Source organism: Manacus vitellinus, unplaced genomic scaffold, assembly GCF_001715985.3.
Source record: "Manacus vitellinus isolate BGI_N305 unplaced genomic scaffold, ASM171598v3 scaffold_36_pilon, whole genome shotgun sequence".
In the NCBI taxonomy this organism is placed as follows: domain Eukaryota; kingdom Metazoa; phylum Chordata; class Aves; order Passeriformes; family Pipridae; genus Manacus; species Manacus vitellinus.
In genome coordinates this window covers 3,733,346-3,754,854 of record NW_021940508.1, presented here as the reverse complement: position 1 = coordinate 3,754,854, position 21,509 = coordinate 3,733,346, and the positions used below count along the sequence as shown (strand labels likewise).

General features: G+C 37.6%; 1 protein-coding gene across 5 annotated transcripts in view; it reads left to right on the top strand.

Annotated features, from left to right (window-relative positions):
- GHR (growth hormone receptor) overlaps positions 1 to 21,509 on the top strand; it is a 163,544-nt gene that overhangs the window by 138,106 nt on the left and 3,929 nt on the right. For 4 of the 5 annotated variants that reach the window (XM_018077229.1, XM_018077230.1, XM_008932064.3 and 1 more), the window contains 5 exons: positions 9,093 to 9,222; positions 11,351 to 11,511; positions 12,475 to 12,653; positions 17,340 to 17,508; positions 19,571 to 19,661. In XM_018077229.1, the coding sequence (XP_017932718.1) occupies positions 9,093 to 9,222; positions 11,351 to 11,511; positions 12,475 to 12,653; positions 17,340 to 17,508; positions 19,571 to 19,661 (730 nt within the window). The remainder of the gene's footprint in view (positions 1 to 9,092; positions 9,223 to 11,350; positions 11,512 to 12,474; positions 12,654 to 17,339; positions 17,509 to 19,570; positions 19,662 to 21,509) is intronic. The other variant, XM_018077232.1, reaches the window with a different exon arrangement.

Genomic DNA, 21,509 nt, shown 5'->3' with positions numbered 1-21,509 from the left:
CACAGCGGAGCAGGGGAAGAAAAATTCCACTCCTGGGATTTATAGCCTATAACAGACTACAAGGACTCTACTTAAGCAGGAGACAGAACTGTTGTCATAGTCATTTTCCTCTTGAAACCCACTAGAAAGGATGCTCTTACAAAAGCACCACAAAGACTCGGGTTATTGCTAAGTGCGAGGATAAAAGAAGCAGAAAAACAATACTTATATTCCTCTCTGGTTTGATTTTTAAATTTCACTGGATCTTCTTTGAAGTTGATAGCACACAGCTGATGATTCATTGCAATAATAACACTCTGAATTGCAGAGTGAGTAAACATCCTAGCTACAGTAACAAACCAGACACTTTAAAAAGCACAGAAGAAGTACTACATGACAGAATGTTCTAAAACACTCAATTCAGTCTTCTTTGGGATATTATGGTCTAGATGTGCAACAGGTGAAAATACCATATAAGCACCTGTATACTTCACAGTCTCTCTATAGTCTAAAGATGAAATTGGGGAGTTCTCATCATGAAGAATAGGCAAGAATCACTAGGATTTTCAGTCTTCAGGCATTCAGAGCCACACAAAAGTTTCAGTCATAATTGTCACTGAATATGGGAAGTAACTCCTTGGATTGCTTTGAGGACTCAGCTTCTGTTCAATGGACACAGCCTTGTTGTGTCAGATGGATCTTGTAGCAGGACCTCTCAGAAGACTCTCGAAATGACAGGTCAGTAATGTCCTGTGGAGTTTCACTCCAGGTGAATGTAACAAATGATGCTCCTAGTAACAGTCTCTGGATCTTTTTTGTCTCCTTAGTTTTTATATTGCTATATGGTGACTGTTAGAGATAACTTCCCTCTGGACTGAAAAACAACTTGCTGCTGCCTTTTGGGAGTTTCCTTCAAAGAAATTTCAGTTCTGTGGGTTGAACTGGCATTTTTACTTCACTTACTTCACTGGAATAAAAAGCTCACCAAATTCTACTATTTCGAATTTCAAATGGAGATTGATGAAAATCTCTGTAGGGTGTGAGGTAGAATTTTTATGTCAGGTATGAAAGTGTTCTTGCACATACATCAAGCAGTGATTATTTTGAAGAATGGTTAAAATCTGTAGAAGCCAGAAGTTACTTGAAAGTTCAACAGTGGAAAGTACAAGAATGTACATATTGACTCTGGTCTCCCAAAAGCAGTGTGAATTAAAAGGACTGAATGTCAAGAACAAGGCCAGATTGAGGGCCAGTATCTTTGTCAGTTACTTTGTCCAAATGTAACGAGGGTGTGGACAGGGAATAAATAACAAGAAACATTAGGACACATTTCTACATAACCAGCACTGTTTTGATGATGTAATACAGAGTCTGGGACATAGTGTCATTGGTAACTGACAATACACAGCTGCATCTGTCTATGAGGGAAACCTGGCAAACTCATGGCCCTACTTTTATGGAGCACTGATTACTTCAGACCTAATGACTGACACTTGTTAGATTTGTGACCTCAGTCTTTCTGTTATGTTGTCATTATTCTGCAGGTGTCCTTAAACAGAGATTTGCTGTGTCAGTGCTTGTTTGTTTCGTTTCACATTGTCCTTACAGCCACCTGCTTTCTCCTTCAGTTGCTTACCTTAGTATCTCTTTTGGGTGATTCCAGATACGTGCAATTTCTTCTGAATACTATCAGGATATGTATGTGCCAGACCAAGAAGTTGTCTTTACTACTTAAGCTGAGTAACAGTGACTGTATCAGCTCCCACATTTCATTTGTGGTTTGTCAATATTATGTTTCTTCTGCTTTTACCTCAAGTCTTTTTTTATTCTTCTCTGCCTTCCTCTCATACCCACTTATGTCCTCTTTTGCTTTTCTTTCCAAACATATCATCTCATCCTTTTTTCCACCTGTACCTTTGTCCTTCTTTATCTTGTGCTCCCTGGTTTTGCTCCTTTTGTCCATTCCCACCACAGGCAGTAGCTGTGCTGTACCTTTTCCTTGTTAAGACACTCTCTGTGGTGTTCTCAGACTGGCACTTGTGTTGTTTGCTTTCCTAACACTGCTGCACAGATGTTTTCTGCCACCTGATGTGGCGAGGTGTGCCCCACAGTGCCGTGACCGCTGTGTGCTCCACAGCCCCAGCCACTTCTATTGGGCTCTGGGGTTTAAAGCTTCGTCCCCCCTTGTCCCCTGGTCAGACCAAGACCTGGCTACCCTTACCCTGTGCCAGCACTCACTGCAGTGATGTCCAAGTGCTCCCTCCGCACAACTTCTTGTTTATTAGAAGGGAGCTAATGTTAAAATGAGGGAGGTGAGTTGTAACATTTAGGCAGGACAATCAAGATGTGCCCTAGCATGACTTTCCATTAGGTTTTCTCAAGCTGCAGTTCTTAACCTGGGTTCACACCTGGCAGTTTTACTTCTGAGGTCCTCTGATTATTTTCCTCTTAGAGTCTGGGGAGGTGTTGGAGCCTGATTTGGGAATGCTGGATTAAACTTTAGCTTGTCTTTCTGGAAAACTGGTCTTTGGTTCTGCTTCTAGCATCCATCTCCATTAGTTTTGGAGGGACCACGTCTCAGCAAGGACAGTCCCTCGCCACTGCATGATGGCTTTAAAATGCTGCATGATGGGGAGCAACAGCATTGTTTATAGACAGCTGTTAACTTTGAACTGGGCTTCAGACTGGAAATTGCTAGCACATGAGCAGAAGAAAGAAGGATGTTGGAAATTCTTATCAGTACTGTAGAATTTGTTTACACTGAGAAGGGCATGCAAGATCTTTAGCGGTGCTTGCTTTTTGCACAGCCTGTTTGCCCACGGCAACTCATTTCCATTTCCACTTCCATATTTCCTCATATGCCCTACCACATAATGCTAGTCTATACTGAACATCTACAGCAATGGTTGTAACAAATAAAAGCATTTTACATTATTATTTCTATGCTTTTATACTTTCTTAAAAATGTAATTTCAGTTTGAGTTACAACTATAGAAGCATTTAAGAGAGAATTGGAAATGGGTTTGTTACATTAACTACCTGTCATTTACAAATACCATGCCCTTTGGTTCTGCTTCTCTTTATTTGTTATATATGAAGGCAGACCAGTAGATATGGCTTACCTGTAACAGAAATCACTTGATTCCACCACTGCATATGGGAGGGCATGATTTGGAAAGCCAATGCCAAATACCATGGAACATGGCACATGGCCACATCCTCACTCATCCCTCTACTGTCTCATTGGCAGTAGTACTGAGTAGTGCTGTGTGATTGTTCTTCCCTCAGTCCTGAGCTTTATTTATTCAGTTTTGTGTACTATACTTATGGACCATGTCAGTGAGTCATGTTGATTTCTGTTCTGTGGACGCTTAGTAGCACAGAGCGTGTGGGAAACCAGCACAGCCACTGGACTTCAATGCTGTGGAACAAGTTCTGTTTGTACAGGCTTTTATGCTTTTAACTGGATCAGTCTCACTTGACAAAAGAAGGAAGAAGTTTTTTTTCTGAAAGAACAACCTGAGTATTAGTTATCTGTTTTGCAGAGGTACCTACATAATATATGTTGAGGTAGAAGTCACTAAACTAGTCTTCAATACAGAGGTAAAAACTTACCCCTGTTTCACTCTCCTCCGCAAAACATCTGCATTTATTAAGAACTGTTGCAATATTTAGACTTAGTCCATGGGCAAAATATTCTGTTATGCATCATTTCCCTTCAGTTTTCACTGTGATATAGCATATTAGTGTTGTTAAGCTTTGTTTTGTTTCTGTGGAGTATTTTATGCAAAAGAATCTTATTTATTACTGATATGAAAGAAATTGTATTCTTTTCCCAAAAAAGTTGTTCCAGAACTTTACTGTTGGTCCTTCCTGGCCAGGCTGTATTTATTGCAAAAGCTGAGTCAGACTAGCAAGCAACTTGATGAAGTGGCTTCATGATGGTTGTTGTCTCCCTGTACTGCATCCCTCTCTCTGTGTATATAATGTACACAATTTATTAGTACAAGGCTGTAGCTATCTAAAATGTCATTCACTGACACCAAATGTGGTTCATTTTACTGCCTGATTTAAATGAATCAGAATTTCCAGATAGCAGAGAAATCAACCCGCTCTTATTAAATTGCCCAGCCTTTGATGAGCTTGGTGGATTCAGGAGCAGGACCTGAATTGGTAGAGCATTCACTTTCAATGTACAGATTTGAGCTACAGAAATAACGCTCCAGATCTTCATAGCTGTTTTCAATTTAAAATGTAATTAATTTCCTTCTTTATGTTGCTATTTGTATCTTCTCTATTGCACTCTAGCAATAATGCGATGTGTATGTTTTGAGAGGAAGATATATGCTCTTGCATGAAGTTTCATCTGTCATTGATCTCCATCTTGGAACATGTTATACTTCTTCAAGTTTGCTTTAGTTTCGATAGGTGTAGTAAGTTCTGATAACTGACAATTCTACATAAACCTTCTAAAATTACCACAACCAGAAACATCTTTTGTTCAGCAAAAATACCTCCTAATTTTTCATTTTATGTTTAGTTAGCTTGATTTTTGTGGATCGGTAATATCCTCATTACTCTTTCACTACCAAAGTCCCTTATTAGTAAGTGACATTTCTGTACAAATTGTGTACTCCTCCACGGTTGTCCCCACAGGAGTACTAGGAATCTGGTGGCAGTAGGACTTTCCCTAAGATGATTCTAAACTGGTTTGTTACACCCCAGTTATAAACTTCAGTCCTTTATTCTTCCACGCTTAAAGCAAATTTTATGAGAGGGACTTAGCCTTCTGCCAGTTTTTTTCATGTTTTTTGCTGTTGGATCTGCATATTTGGCTAAGCCATTATCCTGAATGAAGCGAGTGGTTTTATTAATGACAATTTGACTGGAACGTACTGGATGGGGTAGGAAAAGAGCAAGTGTGTGTATCCATGCTTGTTTTGCTCTTCTAGTCTATTTAAAATCTCGGTTTGATGGCCTTTACTTTCAATACCCTGCTGCCCTTATGCCTAAATGCATTCAGCTGAGCTGTTGTGTTCAGTTATCACATTCTGGTACAGTTTGTTCAGATGGAGCTCACACGGGGTACAGTAGGTGCTGATAATTGACTTGTGTGAGAAACAAGCAATTCATGAGATCTACTCCATGAATGCCAAGCCTTATACAAGTCAATATGATAAAATTTTCTTCAGTCAGTCACAAAAGCCTGCGGTTTTGAAGGCTGGAAACTTGACACAAAACCTGGAAACAATCATAAGATAATTTTTCTTACAGGTGGTCATTATATATATATATGTGTATGTATTATACGTATTTATTATGTATTTATATATACACCAGTATATCAAGAGTACTGAACCCTAAACAAAAATATTCCCTGCTCGAAAATTCTTTATCTGTTGTAGGAACGTCTGTGACACAAAGACTTAATTGTCCTGTCATGATGCAGTGGAAAAGAAATTGAGACTTGGGGATACGTTCCTCTGACGTTAGAGTGTTAGAGACCAAGTCTTAATCTGTGTTCTGTGTGCATTGCTCCTCTCCATTGTAACTGATTGCACTTCTGGCTGTGCTATGATCCATTTTTGTAGAAGAGTTTGTATGCCTAAAAGGGTGTATAAAGCTGGTGAATTCAACAGAATTCAACAGAATTAATTATTAAGACGTCATAGAGCCTATATCTAAGATTCTACTGGACCTCTCAAAATTTAAGTTCAATTCATCATGTTAAGAAGTGACAGTGTGACTTTATTTACCTCTGGAGATGAGAATATGGTCTGCACAGGCTTTAAATATTGTATGTCCTACCTATAAATACAGCTATAAATACATCAACAGAAATATTCTAATTTAGGAGGGTTTTCCAGTATATAATTTTCTCAAATTCTTAATCTGTTTCAGTAAAAATAACTATATTTGCATAACTGAGGATAGAAACAGGAAAAGCCACAACATGTACTGCATTACACACTATCTGTTTATAGAAGAAAGGAGAGACTCTTGTCTTCTCAATTATAGGCATTATGCAATTGATGCAATTTTACTCAGGTCTTTGAAGTAAAGGCAGAAAATTTAATTTATTTTTGGTTGGTTGGTTTTTAAATAATTTTTTGATTTTCAATTAAATAAGGAAGTTCAAGATTGAAAGCTGGAACACTCACACTTTTAAAAAGCTATAAATATAATACTCTTCTTGAATCTTTTATTCTGTTTTATTTCATGTATGTTAAACAGTTTGCTATTTTATGATCACATGCTGTTTTTAACAAAGACTACTACCACATGAAAATTGTTTGATGAATGATATAAAACTGTGTAAAAGCTCAAATCAAAGCCACTTAAAAGCATTTTGGAATTTTGCTGAAGCTGTCAAATACTGAATGCCATACCAAAAAAATCAAGCACAACAGTAAAAATGTTTGGTTTAATATTTTCCAAAAAAGAACAGTGCAGTTTTTTCCATTTGCTGCAACACCTTATTTCAAAATTTGTTTCAGTTTTAAAAAGAAACTTATTTGAAGGTCAGTTGAATAGAACACGCTGGCTAAGAAGAAGAAAAAAAACCAACTTTGCCTAAATCCTTCCAATGAAACTTCAGTTATTTTAGGTTGACAAGATGAATTCTAAATGCCTAGGGAGTCAGGTGGTAGGGGTAGGTGAAGGCCAGAGAGGTGTAAGCCACTCAGCTTGTGAAATCTACTTACATACATATGTTCAGGCCTTGTTCAGTGTCCAAAATGTAAAATCAGACAATTTTATGGGATAAGCAAAACAGAAATTCATAATATTCATGTATTAGTTATTGCCTGATGTGGATGCTTGTCAGTGTATAATATAAAGCACACAATTTGAACCATTAAGCCCAAGAAATATAAATTGCCAAGGCATGGAGCAGCTGTGTCTGTCTGAGCCAGGAATAAAGAAGTCAACATTCAGGAAGGCCACAAAATCCTCCTTGTGTAGGAATAATCACATAGTGCTTGTGGATAACTGTAGCTTAATACTTTTTCTGACTGTGAGGATAAATATTTTGTATCAAGTATTATCATAGAATCACAAAATGGTTTGGGTTGGAAGGAACCTGTAAAGGTCCACTAGTCCAACCCATCTGGAACCAGCCAGGACATCTTCAACTAGACCAGGTTGCTCAGGGTGCAGTGCAGCCCGGCCTTTGATGTTTTTTAAGGGTGAGGCATCCACCACCTTGCTTTAAAGAGCACTTTAAAGAGCTCTCTGGCAACCTGTTCCAGTGTTTAACCATCCCCCACCCTCATCATAAAACATTTCTCTCTTATATCTAGTCTGGAATTCTAATATTCACAGTTGTGATACTGACAAAACATTTGCAAAGAATTTTGCGTCCAGGAGCCATGTTGTTCCCTGGCCATGGTTCATTTCACCACCCATAAACACCTGACTAACATCTACAACTGAAGTGCCTTTGGGAGAAATTTTCGTAAATAAATTCTCCTATTTCCCAGATAGACAGTGAAGAGAGGTGCATGTGCCTTTGGTCTTCCTTTGAAAGCTTTCCAAGCCAAATAGGGAACATAGGCATTAGATGCTTTGTGCTGGTTTTGGCTAGGGTAGAATTGACTTTCTTCTCAATGGCTAGTATGGGGTTGTATTTTGGTTTTGTACTGAACACAGGGTTGATAATATAGAGAGGCTTTCGTTATTGCTGAGCAGGGCTCACCCAGAGCCAAGGCCTTTTCTGCTTTTTGTGGTGCCACCCTGGCGTGGAGACTGGAGGTGCATGAGAGGTTGGGAGGAGACATACCCAGGACAAGGGAAGAGGGGAGAAGCAGGGGATGTTTGAAGTGATGGTGTTTATCATCCCAAGTAACCGTACACGTGATGAGGCCCTGCTCTCCTGAAGATGGCTGAACACCTGCCTGCCCATGGGAAGCAGTGAATTAATTCTTTCTTTGCTTGTGTGTGGCTTTTGCTTTCCCTATTAAACTGTCTTTATGTCAACCCACAAGTTTTCTAGCTTTTAACCTTCCAGTTCTCTCCCCAGTCCAACTGGTGTGCGAGTGGGCAAACACCTCCATGGTATTTTCATCTCCAGCTGGGGTTAAACCATGACACCCTTAAAAATCAGGAAAAAGTCAAGTCTTTACTTTGAAAGAGTGAGTCATACTTGCAACTTCTATTTTTATTTTTCTCACAAGGGTTGATGAGGCTGACTTATTGTAGCAGTCATTTTATGGCTTAATATCATTTCAGTTCTGACAAAGAACAGAAATTATGGATATAGAAACAACACGTGGCAGCATGCTTAGAGCTGCCCTTATCTCTCTCAGAGCAAGGTTATATCCACATGAAATTATATCCACAAACCTGAGCTCAGCTCAAGGTAGCCACTGTCATGAGTAGACATAATTGTGAAACTCCAGCTGGGTACATACTAAGCTGTGGTTGGTCTGATACAAGCTCTGCAGTACCACAGTTTCTTTAAAGCACATGCGGGGCATATCAAGTCTGTCTGTACTGAACTAACCAAAACCAGGGTGATGGTCCCGCTGTGCTCAGCCTTGGTGTGGCCTCACTGTGTGCAGATCTGAGGAGGGAAACAAAGCTGGCGAGAGGACTGGTGTGACAGGGCACGTGAGAATGGTTCAAAGCTACACCAGGGCAGATTTGGACTGGGCATTAGGAAGTGCTTCTTTCGGTGGTCGTACTCTGGAACAGGCTTCCTAGAAAGGTGGTCGATGCCCCAAGTCTGCCAGTGTTTAAGAGGTGTTTAGACAGTGCCCTTAGTAACAGGCTTTAAATTTTGGTCCCTTCCGTCTGAAATAGTCTTTTCTATTCTATTCAGCTACAGCTATAGGACTGGGAAGTCCTCATGCTGTCTGTCAGGCTGTGATACTAACACTTCTACTCTGTACAAATGAGAGCTTGACCCATCTTAAATTTGGCTTTCTGCAGGTGTAGTCATCTACATATATGCACATAAGAAGAATTTAAATCTTGCCTGATTGTACATAATGGATTGGAAGAGAAGTTAATTAATCATTACAAATGCTGAGTTTCATTTTAACAGTATGTTAGTCTGGCGTATGGATTTGTTTAATGTGTATCCTTCTGTCCCCTGCCATTTTTCCTGACAGACCTTTTGCAGTGGCCACAAATCAGCATTTGCAGATCACCTGAAATGGAGACATTTTCATGTTATTGGACTGATGGAAACTTTTATAACCTCACTGCTCCAAGAACAATACAACTATTGTACATGAAAAGGTAATAAAAACTGAAAGAGGAAATGAGAGAGAAGTCATTTATTTTGCTATGCTTCTTAGCTTGTTACTGTTTGCTATGATATGAGCCGTGCTGTTTTTAAGAGCATAAAACTATGTTTTAAGTGCATTTTGCTCAATGCCAGAATTTATTAATTATTAAGCAATTTGCAGGAACAAGTGTTATTTTGCAGGTAATTAGGAACACATTCTTATTAAATTTAGGTCCAGGTTGCAGAATCTAAAACTGAACACTTGGGAAAGGATTTTTTAATTGGCAGCTTCAGTTTGTTCTTTACCAACCTAACTTGCTGAGATTCCTTATATCTGTGCACCAGTGTGGAGGTTGGATATAACTCCTTTCAAATTTTTATTATTTTTTTATAAAGTTCCCATTGATCAATTGCTGTATTAAAGTCTGAATGTGCAGGTCCAGATGAAAAGGCTGCTCCAAGACTGGGGATTATGTTTCATTGAGCCCTGTTCAATTATCATTCATGTCCCACTTAAACTTTTTTGATTATCAGGTTGTTATAATGATTATCCTGAAAGAGGACATAGACATTACCAGTAATGGCTATAATGAAAACAGGCCTTTTGTTCACAGGAACAGGGGGATGTGGGTTTCTGTTCCCTCTAATGAACAGAGTTTCAATCTTTTTGATCTACCCACACTTTGTGATCATGATGATACATCTGCATAGCAAACTTGAGCCTAATGGCAAGGCCAGCTTTCTTCATTACTCTTCTGAGACCTCTCAGAAATCATAAAATCAAAGAATGATTTGGGTTGGAAGAGACCTTAAAGTTCACCTATTTTCCAACCCCTCTGCAATGGGCAAAGACTCACTATTTAAGTGTAAATGTTTGGCTGACATATACCATGAGATTACAAACTTTAAAAATCAATTAAATTAACTCTACAATAAAGCAGTACCAGGTACACGTTTGTCCTAGAAATTAGAATACTGCAATAAAAGATGTGTAAAAATATTTCTGCTTCAATGTGCAAGCTACAGTTAAGGCTCAGGACCTAACTCTGTCATCTAAACTAGTGTTCTGCTTACAGAAGCCATAGTATCTAATTGTGTACACCTTTATCAAGTCCTGAGTCTGACAGAGTTGCAGCACTTTGTTCAGAACAGTGTCTGGTCTCATCAGCTAGGCACAAGACCAGTGGCAGAAATGCTTCCTACTCATTTTATGTAGCATCTGCTTTTTTAGTTTTTAAGCACCTACTTCAGTACTGAAGGCTGCACTTGGCTTAATTGATTTAATCATCCTTCTGTACAGCTTCAATGGCTCTTAGTAAGAATAGGCATTTATGGTGCACATTTTTTAACAAACCAAGACAGTAATTTTTGAAAAGATAGTATCAAGATAAAAGCCAGCAGCAGCAGGTCTGTTCACCATGAGATTTGTTTTTCTAAAGTGACTTCAGAAATGCTGAATAAATGTCTGTTACTTGTCTTATGGACTATTCTTAACAATTTAGCCGTTCCCATTTCGCTTTAACTGAAGACTTTTTTGAACCTACTGAGTAGTTTAAGCTTGACTATTTTAAAAATGATGCTATCTCAGTCTGAGAGTTCATGCTACTCTGTATAAATTCTGCTTTGTCTTTTTTTAAGAGCTGAAATGGATATGATATTTCCTGCTGCAATTCTTTTATTTACAAAGAACATTTATGAATTTTTGAACAAAGTCAGAAAAAAAAATATAAAAGGTTCTTGCTGGTAGTTCCAAGCTTGTGTTTTAGAAGTTCTGTAGGTCTTCCTCACTCACAGCACTGTGTTTCTCTTCTTTCACATCCTGTAGTCCTGAGTTGGTTCGTGCTAGGTCTCCTGCAGCATCCACCCTCAGGCACTTTCCCAAGTGTGAGTGATCAGTGCTCTTGGAAGCAGTACCCAAAGCTCAGAAATGCCACTAACAGTACATGAGTACCTAAACTCAGTTGTTCAGGTTGCTTGCAGAGTGGTTTTGTTATAAATCACCATCAATATTAATATGTTTTTCTTACTTTTATAAAGGTTACAACTTTTAACAGTGTGTCTTGTAACATCTACAGTTTGTCCTGTGTAAGATCTGTAAACCTCTCTCTCACATATATTACGTTTTTGTTGTCATTCTAGTATTGATGAGGACTGGAAAGAATGCCCTGATTATATCACATCAGGGGAAAACAGCTGTTATTTCAACGTGTCCTACACCTCTATTTGGGTACCATATTGTGTTCGGCTTGCCAGTAAAAATCAAGTATTTGATCAAAAATGTTTCAGTGTTGATGAAATAGGTATGCTTCCATTATGTATCTTACCTCTATAAGCTTTCACATTATTCTTACTGTATTTAAATTTTGCCTCTCAGGAAAGTTAGTATCTAAAAAATATGGCATATAGGAAGGGATGTGATTTTGTAAGGTCTATGATGTGATCCACACCAGAAAATATTGCCCAGATTGGAAAAAAGCTAAAAGGATAAAAGCAAATATGTGGTTTCTTTTTCTGAATACTAGTGGTCTCTCAAATATGTGCAAGCTCAAATGAGCTTGCCTTTGCTGTCACACTGAGTCTTTTCTAATGGATGCTACATCTCCTTGTCGAGCAAGGATGGTGTTAAAACCTTGATTCTGCAAAGCTCTGGAACCAAAACAGTTTTTGTTCCTGAATCAACATTAATATACAGAAGCAGGATGTTTAGCATTTCTAAGCTAGAATTTCTGTCTATGACAATAAGAATTATGACTGTCTGGGACTTTGCAGATGTTATTGCTTGTTCAGAGTGTATGCATATGCAATTAATTTATTCCTACAAGTGACTAGAATACCCACTGCTTTCTTTTATTAAGCTGAACAAATATAGATCAATTTTGTCAGATACCATAGTTTTTCAATGTACTTCTATATTAGTTATCAAATGTCTTTCTGTGTTATTCCAATTATTGTTTTTATTTCTATTCAGAAGTCTAGATTTAAATTTTGATGGAGAATCGTTTATGTCTCAGTGATTAATAATCTGCTATTCAGAAATATATTTTAATAGGTAATACATTTCTAGTCTGCTTTATTAGAGCATGCCTACTGCCAATGGCAGGGTACCTTCTTGTTACCAAACCTACAGGGATTTTGTCATTGACTTTCATTAGATTTTAGGCAGGAAATACATGGTTAATATGTTTTTTAAGTCCTGAAATCATTTAACAGTGTGTAGTGACTTCACATTGAAAACTTCTATTCCAAATACTCTGTTTAAACAGTACTACCTGATCCCCCTGTCCACATTAACTGGACTCTGCTAAATACTAGTCAGACTGGGATCCATGCGGATATCCAGGTAAGATGGGATCCACCACCAACAGCAGATGTTCAGAAGGGATGGATTACTCTGGAGTATGAATTGCAGTACAAAGAAGTTAATGAGACAAAATGGAAGGAGGTATGAAGCAAATATTTATTATACAATAGTATAATACAGTGCAGGCTTGTTCTCTCCCTGACACGTTTGTACCACTATAGAAAACAACAGGTTTGTAATTGCTAATTAGATTATACCTCAATTCTCAAACAATATGACCATATTTTTTCTGACATTTTTCTAGCAAATATTGTAACTTAATGTGTCAAGGTAGTTGGCATGCTGGATAATAAAAAACCTGAAACACTTGTGTTAGATTAGAAAGTATAAAAATAGTCAAGAATAGTCAAGTATAGAAATACGCAAGTTTTCAAGGATAAAATATTTTTCTATTGTTTTCTGAAACTTCAACTATTTTGAACAGTGCATGGTTTTTTAGTAGTTGGAACAAGGAATATTTTGATTGGAAAATGTCACCACATCTGTCCAGATTCTTCAGAGTCTTTACAGTAACTGTAAAGTTTCAGTATTTATAAATATCATTTCAGTAGAATAAAAAAGAGAAAAAAAAGGATAGCAAAGCTTTGAGTTGCAATTTAAGATTTGATACAATAAGCAAATAAAAGTAATTCAACATAGATAAGATGTACAGATTTTATACCAGATAGTACGGGGAAATTTGTGACTATATGGATAGTCTGTGAAACTATAAAGTACCTATCCTCCAAATCTTTTAAGTTTTATTTTTGAAAATCACTTAACTTTTCATGTATTTAGTTTAAGTTAGTTTTTTTGTTACAGGGAAGAAATTGTACCCATCTTACCTGAATGCATGGGCTAAATACCATTGTGTTGTGGTGTATTTGCATATGGAGATCTCTTCTTTGATGCAGTAATAACATCATTTCAGAGCATAATCCTTCCTTTGCTTTCTTTTTAATATGAATGAGTTAACTGAAAGAAAGCAGATAATACTGTTATGAATTTGTCTTAGTCTACAAAAGGCAAATTTACCAATTGAAACATAGTCAAACTGTTTTGCTTGCCTCTGAAAGACCTTGGCTCCCTCCTCACCTGTTGTTTTTCTCAATGTTAGCATTTTTTCTTTAGTGTACTCCTTATTAGTAAGTGTACAGCCAAACAGACCTATAATGTCTGTAATTTTTTTCCTAATTCATGTCTGTATTTCCCTCTGTACTGGTTTAAGCTGTACTTACTATATAACCTATGAAATGAGTTAAATTTAGGCAGTAAATAAATACTCCTTAAGAAGCTGAAACTCTGCAGATTTTCCAAAGCAAGTGTCATTACATCTATCTCTTAAAAAATGCACATTTTGGATGATGTTTTAATAAGCCTTTAGATATCGGTCTTATAAGTACCCTCATAAAGCTATGTTCTTGCTCTAGTGCCATCAATAATTCCAGAATGCCTTCAGAATAGTTCTTTTCAGGAGATCAAAGGTTTGAAGATCAGTATTTCTTCTTTCAGAAAACAGACAAGGAATTGCTGAATACTATACTTGCCTCAACAAACATACTACTAAAGATTATGTTGTCTTCAGATGTGTTATGTTGTATGGTTTTGTGCCTTTCAGCTTAAGAGTACAAACATGGCATAATTCCCTGAGGCACTCTCAGAGCACAAAAGACAAATTTCTGAACAAATCCTCGTCTGACCTAGGACAATAGCAAATCTATGAATAACAGCATTGGAGCAGTGCTCCAATTTCACTCTTTGCATCCCTTGCTACAAATATCATCTGTAATGAGTGTTGCAGCAGTAAAGAGATAAATGTCTACTTACACATTATCTAGTTATACATGTCTAGTTATTGCTAACTTTTTACACAAAGGATAATCTTTGACTGCTTAAATATACCATAATGCTTTGTACACATAAGTAAAACAAAAACTAATTTATAGTACTTAATATTGTATTAGGTCTCTCGTTTGCTGAGACTTGTTTGTAATTTTTTTATATGTTTTGGGACGACTGTTTGATTTTTCAGGTATAGCATTCATTTTTTCAATACATTTACTAATTGAAAATAGATAGTTATTAATTGAAAGAGGACTAAAACATTAATTAGTGAAGTGTTATAACAGTAAGTTATATTGATAAGAGGACCAAAATTATTTTCTGAGAAAACAGAAACAATAAATCCTAAAAACAATAAAATCTAAACCCTCACATAATGGGTGTTCATGAGACAGAGACAAATGCAACCTGTCTCACAGTTTGAAAAAAATCCATTATTGTTACTAGCTTCTTACTGAGCATCTTTTTAAAATTCTACCCCCTTACCTTGAACTGTTACTCATTACATTCACTAGACTAAAATTCTGTCTCCTCTTGTGCCTGTCCATGTCTTCTAGTCCTGACTAGTGAACACTGTGAGACTGTTTTGTTTTTTAAACAAGATGTGAAAACACCCATCAGCTGAACAGTAGGGAAGAATGGTGACTTCATAATGGAGTGTCTATGAATGCCAAAAATGTATTTGTCATAAGGAGTCTTGAAAGTCTAATTTTGCTTTAGTTATTATATTTTGGATTGACCTGATCTTTTGACTTATTATAAACAAACAAACAAAAACAAACAAAAAAACCCCAACCAACCCAGGCTCAGATCCACCTAATGTAGGATGAAATTGGTGATCATAGCTCAGTGCTCAATGAAGAAGGCTGAAACAGGGAGGACTCTGCTAACTCTCATTATCTTTTGAATTTTTGCTGGAAAAATTTCATACTGCAGCCAAGTGCACTTAGGGCAGGGATGCATGGAGTATTAACTCCAGAGCTGAACACCATTGAGTCCATACATCAATGTGGCTGAGAGACAGGGTTTGCTACTCCGAGGGATGAGAAACTCATCTTCCTGCACTGCATTGGATATATAGCCAATGTCTCCCTGTGTTGTTCAGGTGCCCAATCCTGTGTTATTCCTTCCCAGGTTACCTCTGAACCTTTTTCTAGTACTGCCCATCTCCCAGTTCTCACCATTCTTCTGTTAAAGTTGTGAAAGCCATTGTCTTGGTTGCTGTGATGCCTATTGTGCCTGGGCCAGCCTCTGCCCCTGGAGACTCCATCCCAGTGGGCACTCCTGGTGTCCCAGGGGCTCCAGCTGGCTAATGATAGAACGACTGCTCTGCACTCTGTGTTAACCCCCTCTTACAGGGCCAGATTCATGCGGCAGTGCAGTCACACAGCCCAGCGTGACAGCGCGTTTGTCGCGCATTTCTTCAGTATGTCAATCACAGGCATCACTCCCTGTACACTGACCTGACTGAACTGCATGCAGTAAGTCCAGTGGTCTGATTCCAAGCTCCCCTTCACATACTTTAAATGATTTTGCTGTATGCTGTCATGCATTTTTATTAGTTGTATTTTATCATGTCTCTCTCATATGACTTTTACTTGATTTAATGCATGACAAGTGCTATTCATCTATTCAGTTCATGCTGAACTTTTCGCAGTCTGTACATCTTGCTCCATCCAGGTTTCTTTCACAAAGGCTCTAATTTAGTCTGCATACTGCTTTTTCCAAGTGACACCATTATTTGGGATGCATGTAAACCTACTTGTAAAACTTCAGTGAACTGTTTTTTGTGGCTTCATAGCCACAGTGAATGAAATAAGTATATATTGAATTTCCTTTCCAGTGCTTTCCAGTGCTGGATATTCTTCACATGTTAAAAACTTTTAGGGCATAGAGCAGTGGTTCTCCATGATCTTGTGCTCAACTACTAGAAGGGAAAAGCAGTCTGCCTGAGATCACTGCCTCCTTCAAAATCTGCCTGGTTGGCTTTCAGAACACTGGAGTGGAGGCACCAGGGATCAGAGAACTCCACAGATCATAGATACTGTCTCAAGTTTAGATTATGTAGCTACAGAGTATGTTGTTAAAGCTTCCTTCAAATTCCCAATGGCTGCTGATTTCCAGGTGTTTTTATTCTTAGCCCATGGTGATTTTTTGCTGGTATCATCCTTGATTCTGAAGTAAAAGTAGAACATAACATCTGCCATGTGGATTTCTATTTTGAGCACATTTTCCTTATTTTTGTATACTTTTATTGGACTGTTGAAGCTAAAATGTATTCTTAGAGGATTAATAGAAAAAGAGAGAAATTTCACTTATTAATAAAGACTTCTAATGTGATTACCTAAATAGTTTGATATTCAGCAGTATCTGTGTTGCAGTTAATATAGAAGTTTCGAAGACCAACAATCTGGTGCCAGCTCTCTCACACAGTCTCCATTATCACATTTAACATATAGTTGAAGATTTTGAGACCTATGCAGTGTTCTCCAAATAAAAACATTTGTAACATGCAATATGTCTAGTTAGAACCATTAATTCGGTAGTGGAGATTGCACTACTTTTTAAACTCCTGTGTTATTTTAACAACATTTTTGGCTCTTTGCCATAAGTAATGTTGTGTTATAACAGTAAAAAGTATTTACAACTTGATAAGATCAGTGAGAGATGTTCACACCACCTACTTATGACATGTAACTGGGGGAAGCTGCCTTTCTTCACTTCTACAGAGAGCTTGGATTCTCCACTTTTGGTCCCCTGAATCACAGCAATGCCTGATGACCAGTAGGTCAAAAGTAAATGGTGTGAATTTTCTCTGAACTCTTCTTGTGGTATCCTTACAATTTAGAGTAGCAAAAATGCCTTCAAATTTTCTGAAATCAAGAAACAATGTAAAATTGCCAGTACAACTCAAACAAATTAATCACAGTCCCTCTGTCTCTGTAGTTAACACCCAGGGTCTCAACAATGGTTCCACTGTACTCTCTGAAGATGGGAAGAGATTATGAGATACGACTCCGCTCAAGACAACAAACCTCTGAAAAATTTGGGGAGTTCAGTGAAATCGTTTATGTATCTTTTTCTCAACTGGGCAGCGAATGTGTTCATTCTGAAGGTAAATAAAGTATTTTTAAAACTGTGATTCTTGCCTTTTCAGAGTGGGTGTGTGTGTGTGTTTTTTCTCCTTACCATCAATATTGTATGGTTGAATAGCTAGATTACTCAGCCTACTACATGAAAATAATTTGGTGAGATTGAGAATGTACAAGTTCAGAATGCAAGCTCAGAATTAAACTCACCAAGACATTCACAGCTCATCCTAGAGCAAAAATACAGATAGCTTTAAGAATCACACATAACTGCTGTTGCACATTTTACAGAGCATAAAACAAAGTTAAATCTCGTACTTCATCATTTAAAATGAACACTTCAGTAGCAAAGAGAAGAACTGTCACTTCTGCTAAAGTGTTATACTGTTGGCTAAGTTTGTTGGCAGAATTGTGTTTTTCTGATCATCCTGCTACTATGAAGGACAGTGAGTGGTTTTCTGGTTCTTGCTTCTGACTTCTACTTGTTTTAAAGTGCTGTTAAAGACAGAAGAAGAAACAGTCATTGATCACCACATTTTTTCTATTGAAGGAATGAGACAGTGCCTTTTCCTAAAGTGTTCTTGGGTCTGAGCTACTGAATTAACTCTTTAAAATATGAGGTCTTCCGAACATATTTTAACATATTTCCCTTCATTTTCCAGGGTAGTAAAGATGTTAAATAAAACAACTCATAACTCTTATCTTTTAAAACCTTGCTAGATTCTCCTTTTTAACTCTTCCTATTACTAGTTTTCTTACCTAATTTTTCAGAAAAACTGATGTTATGTACATGTGGCATCATTTTATTAACCCCATCTGCATTGCATTGTCAAGATTTTTATATGAACAAAATTAAAGTCCTATAAAAATCTAGGGCCATCTTACAACCACACTTTTCTTCAGTCACTGCAACTGAGATTCTCCAAGGTGATACTTATCCACACATCTCACACAGCAGTAGTGAGCTGATTTGATTGAGAATTTATTTTTGCCTGTTTTATATATCACCTTAAGGAATACAATTAAACTCTAGGTTTCCATGTATTAAAAATGTAAAGTAGTTACATTCTAATGCAATATTCTTACTTTTTGAAGCAGCTAGGCATCTGCTGGTCTCACTGACATGACAAGGACTTTCTGTTTCTCTATTAAAATAGAGACTTGTTTAACACAGACATATCCATAAAGACTTTAATTCATGCCTGAAAGCACATCTAGTCAAAATCTAAACTTGGAACGCAGGACTCAAACTCGTACCTGAATTTTTGATTTCTTTTTTTTCTGAAAGTTCACTCATGATCATGTGTACAGGTCTAAAACTTTCTGTCCAGTGTTCCTTTGTCCAAAAAAAAGGAGTGAAGTTTGTATGGAAAAGTTGCAATTGGGAACAAATGAGAAAAATCTAAGACTAAAGGCAGAATAAATTTCTTTATGCTTTGTATTCTACAGTGTCAGCTCAAGTATAATGGAATTGCTAGTATTTAAGGGATAAAACATTTCATTTATTAGCATTGTTCTTCATTCCTACTAAATTGCATTTCTCAATTAATTTCTACATTTTTTGATACCACATGCCAGCTAAATAAAAGGGAGATTTTTTTCCTCAGCTGATGATTCACAACATAATGTTCAACCTTTAGAGAAGTAGTATGCTTTTTAACACCACCGTACTCTAGTTTTTATGAGAGAAATATAGTTTGCCTATGATTTAGTGTGCTATTAGTAATGTTCTCTCAGCTTGGATGAATAAGTGTATTATATGCCATCAGGACTACTGACAGCATGTTCCAAGTAGGCAGAATGTTCCTCATGGCTAGTTTTGCTACAAGTATTCTCTTTACTAAGATCTTGTTTAGTTTATAAAATCAGTCTGGTTTTGCCAGGAGTCTCAGTGGAGTATGAAAAATATTGAGAGACCAAAAGCATATTTTTATTTCTTCAGAACATAGAACTTTCACATTTAAGTAACGAAAAATTCCATCAGTTTTTACCACTTTGGGATACTCAGGTGGTAGAAGAGAAGGTTGAAATTAGAGATGCGACAGAGATGCAGATTCCTGATAACACGTTTATGTTCTGTTGTTTCAGAAATTGGGTTTCCATGGTTCTTAGTTGTTACCTTCGGAGCATGTGGGCTGGCTGTAACAGTGATCTTAATCGTGCTGTCTAAACAACCAAGGTAGAGAGTTTTTATTTGTCAGATTTTATGTACCTGTAGCATGACAAAAAAGGTTCTTGAATTATTTCAAATTTGGGGGACTAGGAACTATTTTAAATATTGTTGTCTATTCTTATAAGCTGCATGTACACTGGGGCCTTCTGCAGTGGGAATCTGATTATGTTGAATGCTCCTCTTCCTCTTGCATTGCAGAACATTTTATTCTACAGTATTGACATAGTTGATTTACTTAAGCTTTGAAGGGTACTAGTTTTTTAATCTATTCAAATTTTGTAAGTACTATTTTTTACCCACATGCTGTTCAAAAGTTTCCTACAGACCTGTATCTGTATATTTGATTTTGTTCTTAGACCATTCCACTAATCTCTATTTCATCAAGCCATGGCAAAGAGCTTGAGTCCTAGGGGAATATTTGGTCTCTGTGGATAGACTGCAGCTCCTATAAATAACAGGAATAAAATGAAACAAAGCACAGAATTGTGTTGTTTGTAAAAATTATAAAATGGTGTCATTTATAAAAATGAAACAATCAAACATATAAAAATGACAGTATGGTCTCAAAGTGTATTAATCCCCTAATATGTGGTTCAGGGATAGGTTTTGGCAGTATTCAGCTTGGACGTCATACCAGTACTGTTCTAAGCTATGAAACAACACCATGGGCAAGACTAGGGCACACATGCCTGTTGTCAGTGCCTTGTATATACACTTTGAAAGTGAACACTTGGGTGTTCTGCACAAAGGACAAATCATTGAAATTAAAAGAATGTCATGCAGTTGGAGCAGATGTAAAAAAATAATTTAGGCAGCAGCACTCTGCTTTGGTGGAGTTTAATTTCAGGAAACCGCTCCCTGCAATATCATCCCAATCCCAGATTTAAGAGCAAGGCTCCTGATCCAATTCATGACAAAAGTTTGACTTGTCAGAATGGGGCAAGAACAACTCGCATGTGGGACTAGAAACTCACTAAGGTCAGCACACTGAGCAAGGAGTGGCTTGGTCACAGGAAATCCTGAGGGCTGAAGTGTGTCTCTGATCAGAGTTATAAATATCTTCCATGCGAATTATGACTGCTAAAGGAGGCTTTTCTGCACTGAGGACCCTTCACGTGGAATGTTATTCTGAACCCGTGAGTCTGTACCCTTTTCTTCAAACTGGAGCATGTGGCAGTGGAATAGCAATGTATTCAGCAGAGAAGCAGGCTGCATAAGTTTTCCATAATGCAAAATATCCACTCCGTTTTCTCCTGATTCTGAAAAGGTACCAAGTCATATTTTCCTGGGTTCTGATCTCACAGGACTTGAACGAGACTCTCTAGGACAGATGCCTTAGGTTTAGGTCATTAGAGCTGAGAGATGAAAGCTTGAATTATGCTAGGCTAAGAAAGAAGCAGAGCATATTTCTCCCTTCTGAATGATTTCTCGAGGCAGCAAATGGTAAAATCCTTTGTGTGTTTCATTAGAAGCAATGCCCAGTCCTGTCAGAATAGCTGATTTGTGGATTTGACTGTAAGCCCAAGTCTTAAACTGGTACCCTGATAGCCCAGCCAGTGCACGTATAACACTACTCCTCCAGAGATTGGGTGGAAAATTACTGCATTTCTGGCTCTTATTAGGCTTGTTGGGCAGAACATTGAAGGTCTGCCCAAAAACAAAAAGCAGCTGGGGAGTTTGGAGCTGCCGTTGTTAAGCCAAAGGTGCGTAAATTTCTCTCTAGCACTTCTAAGACTCCTGTGATCCTCTCCAGACCTCACCAAGGTCACTAACAATGCAGCAGAACTAATACGTGGATTTGTATCTACCATTCCCACAGCTCACTTTCTAAAATTGGCAAGTAACCCAGTGTAA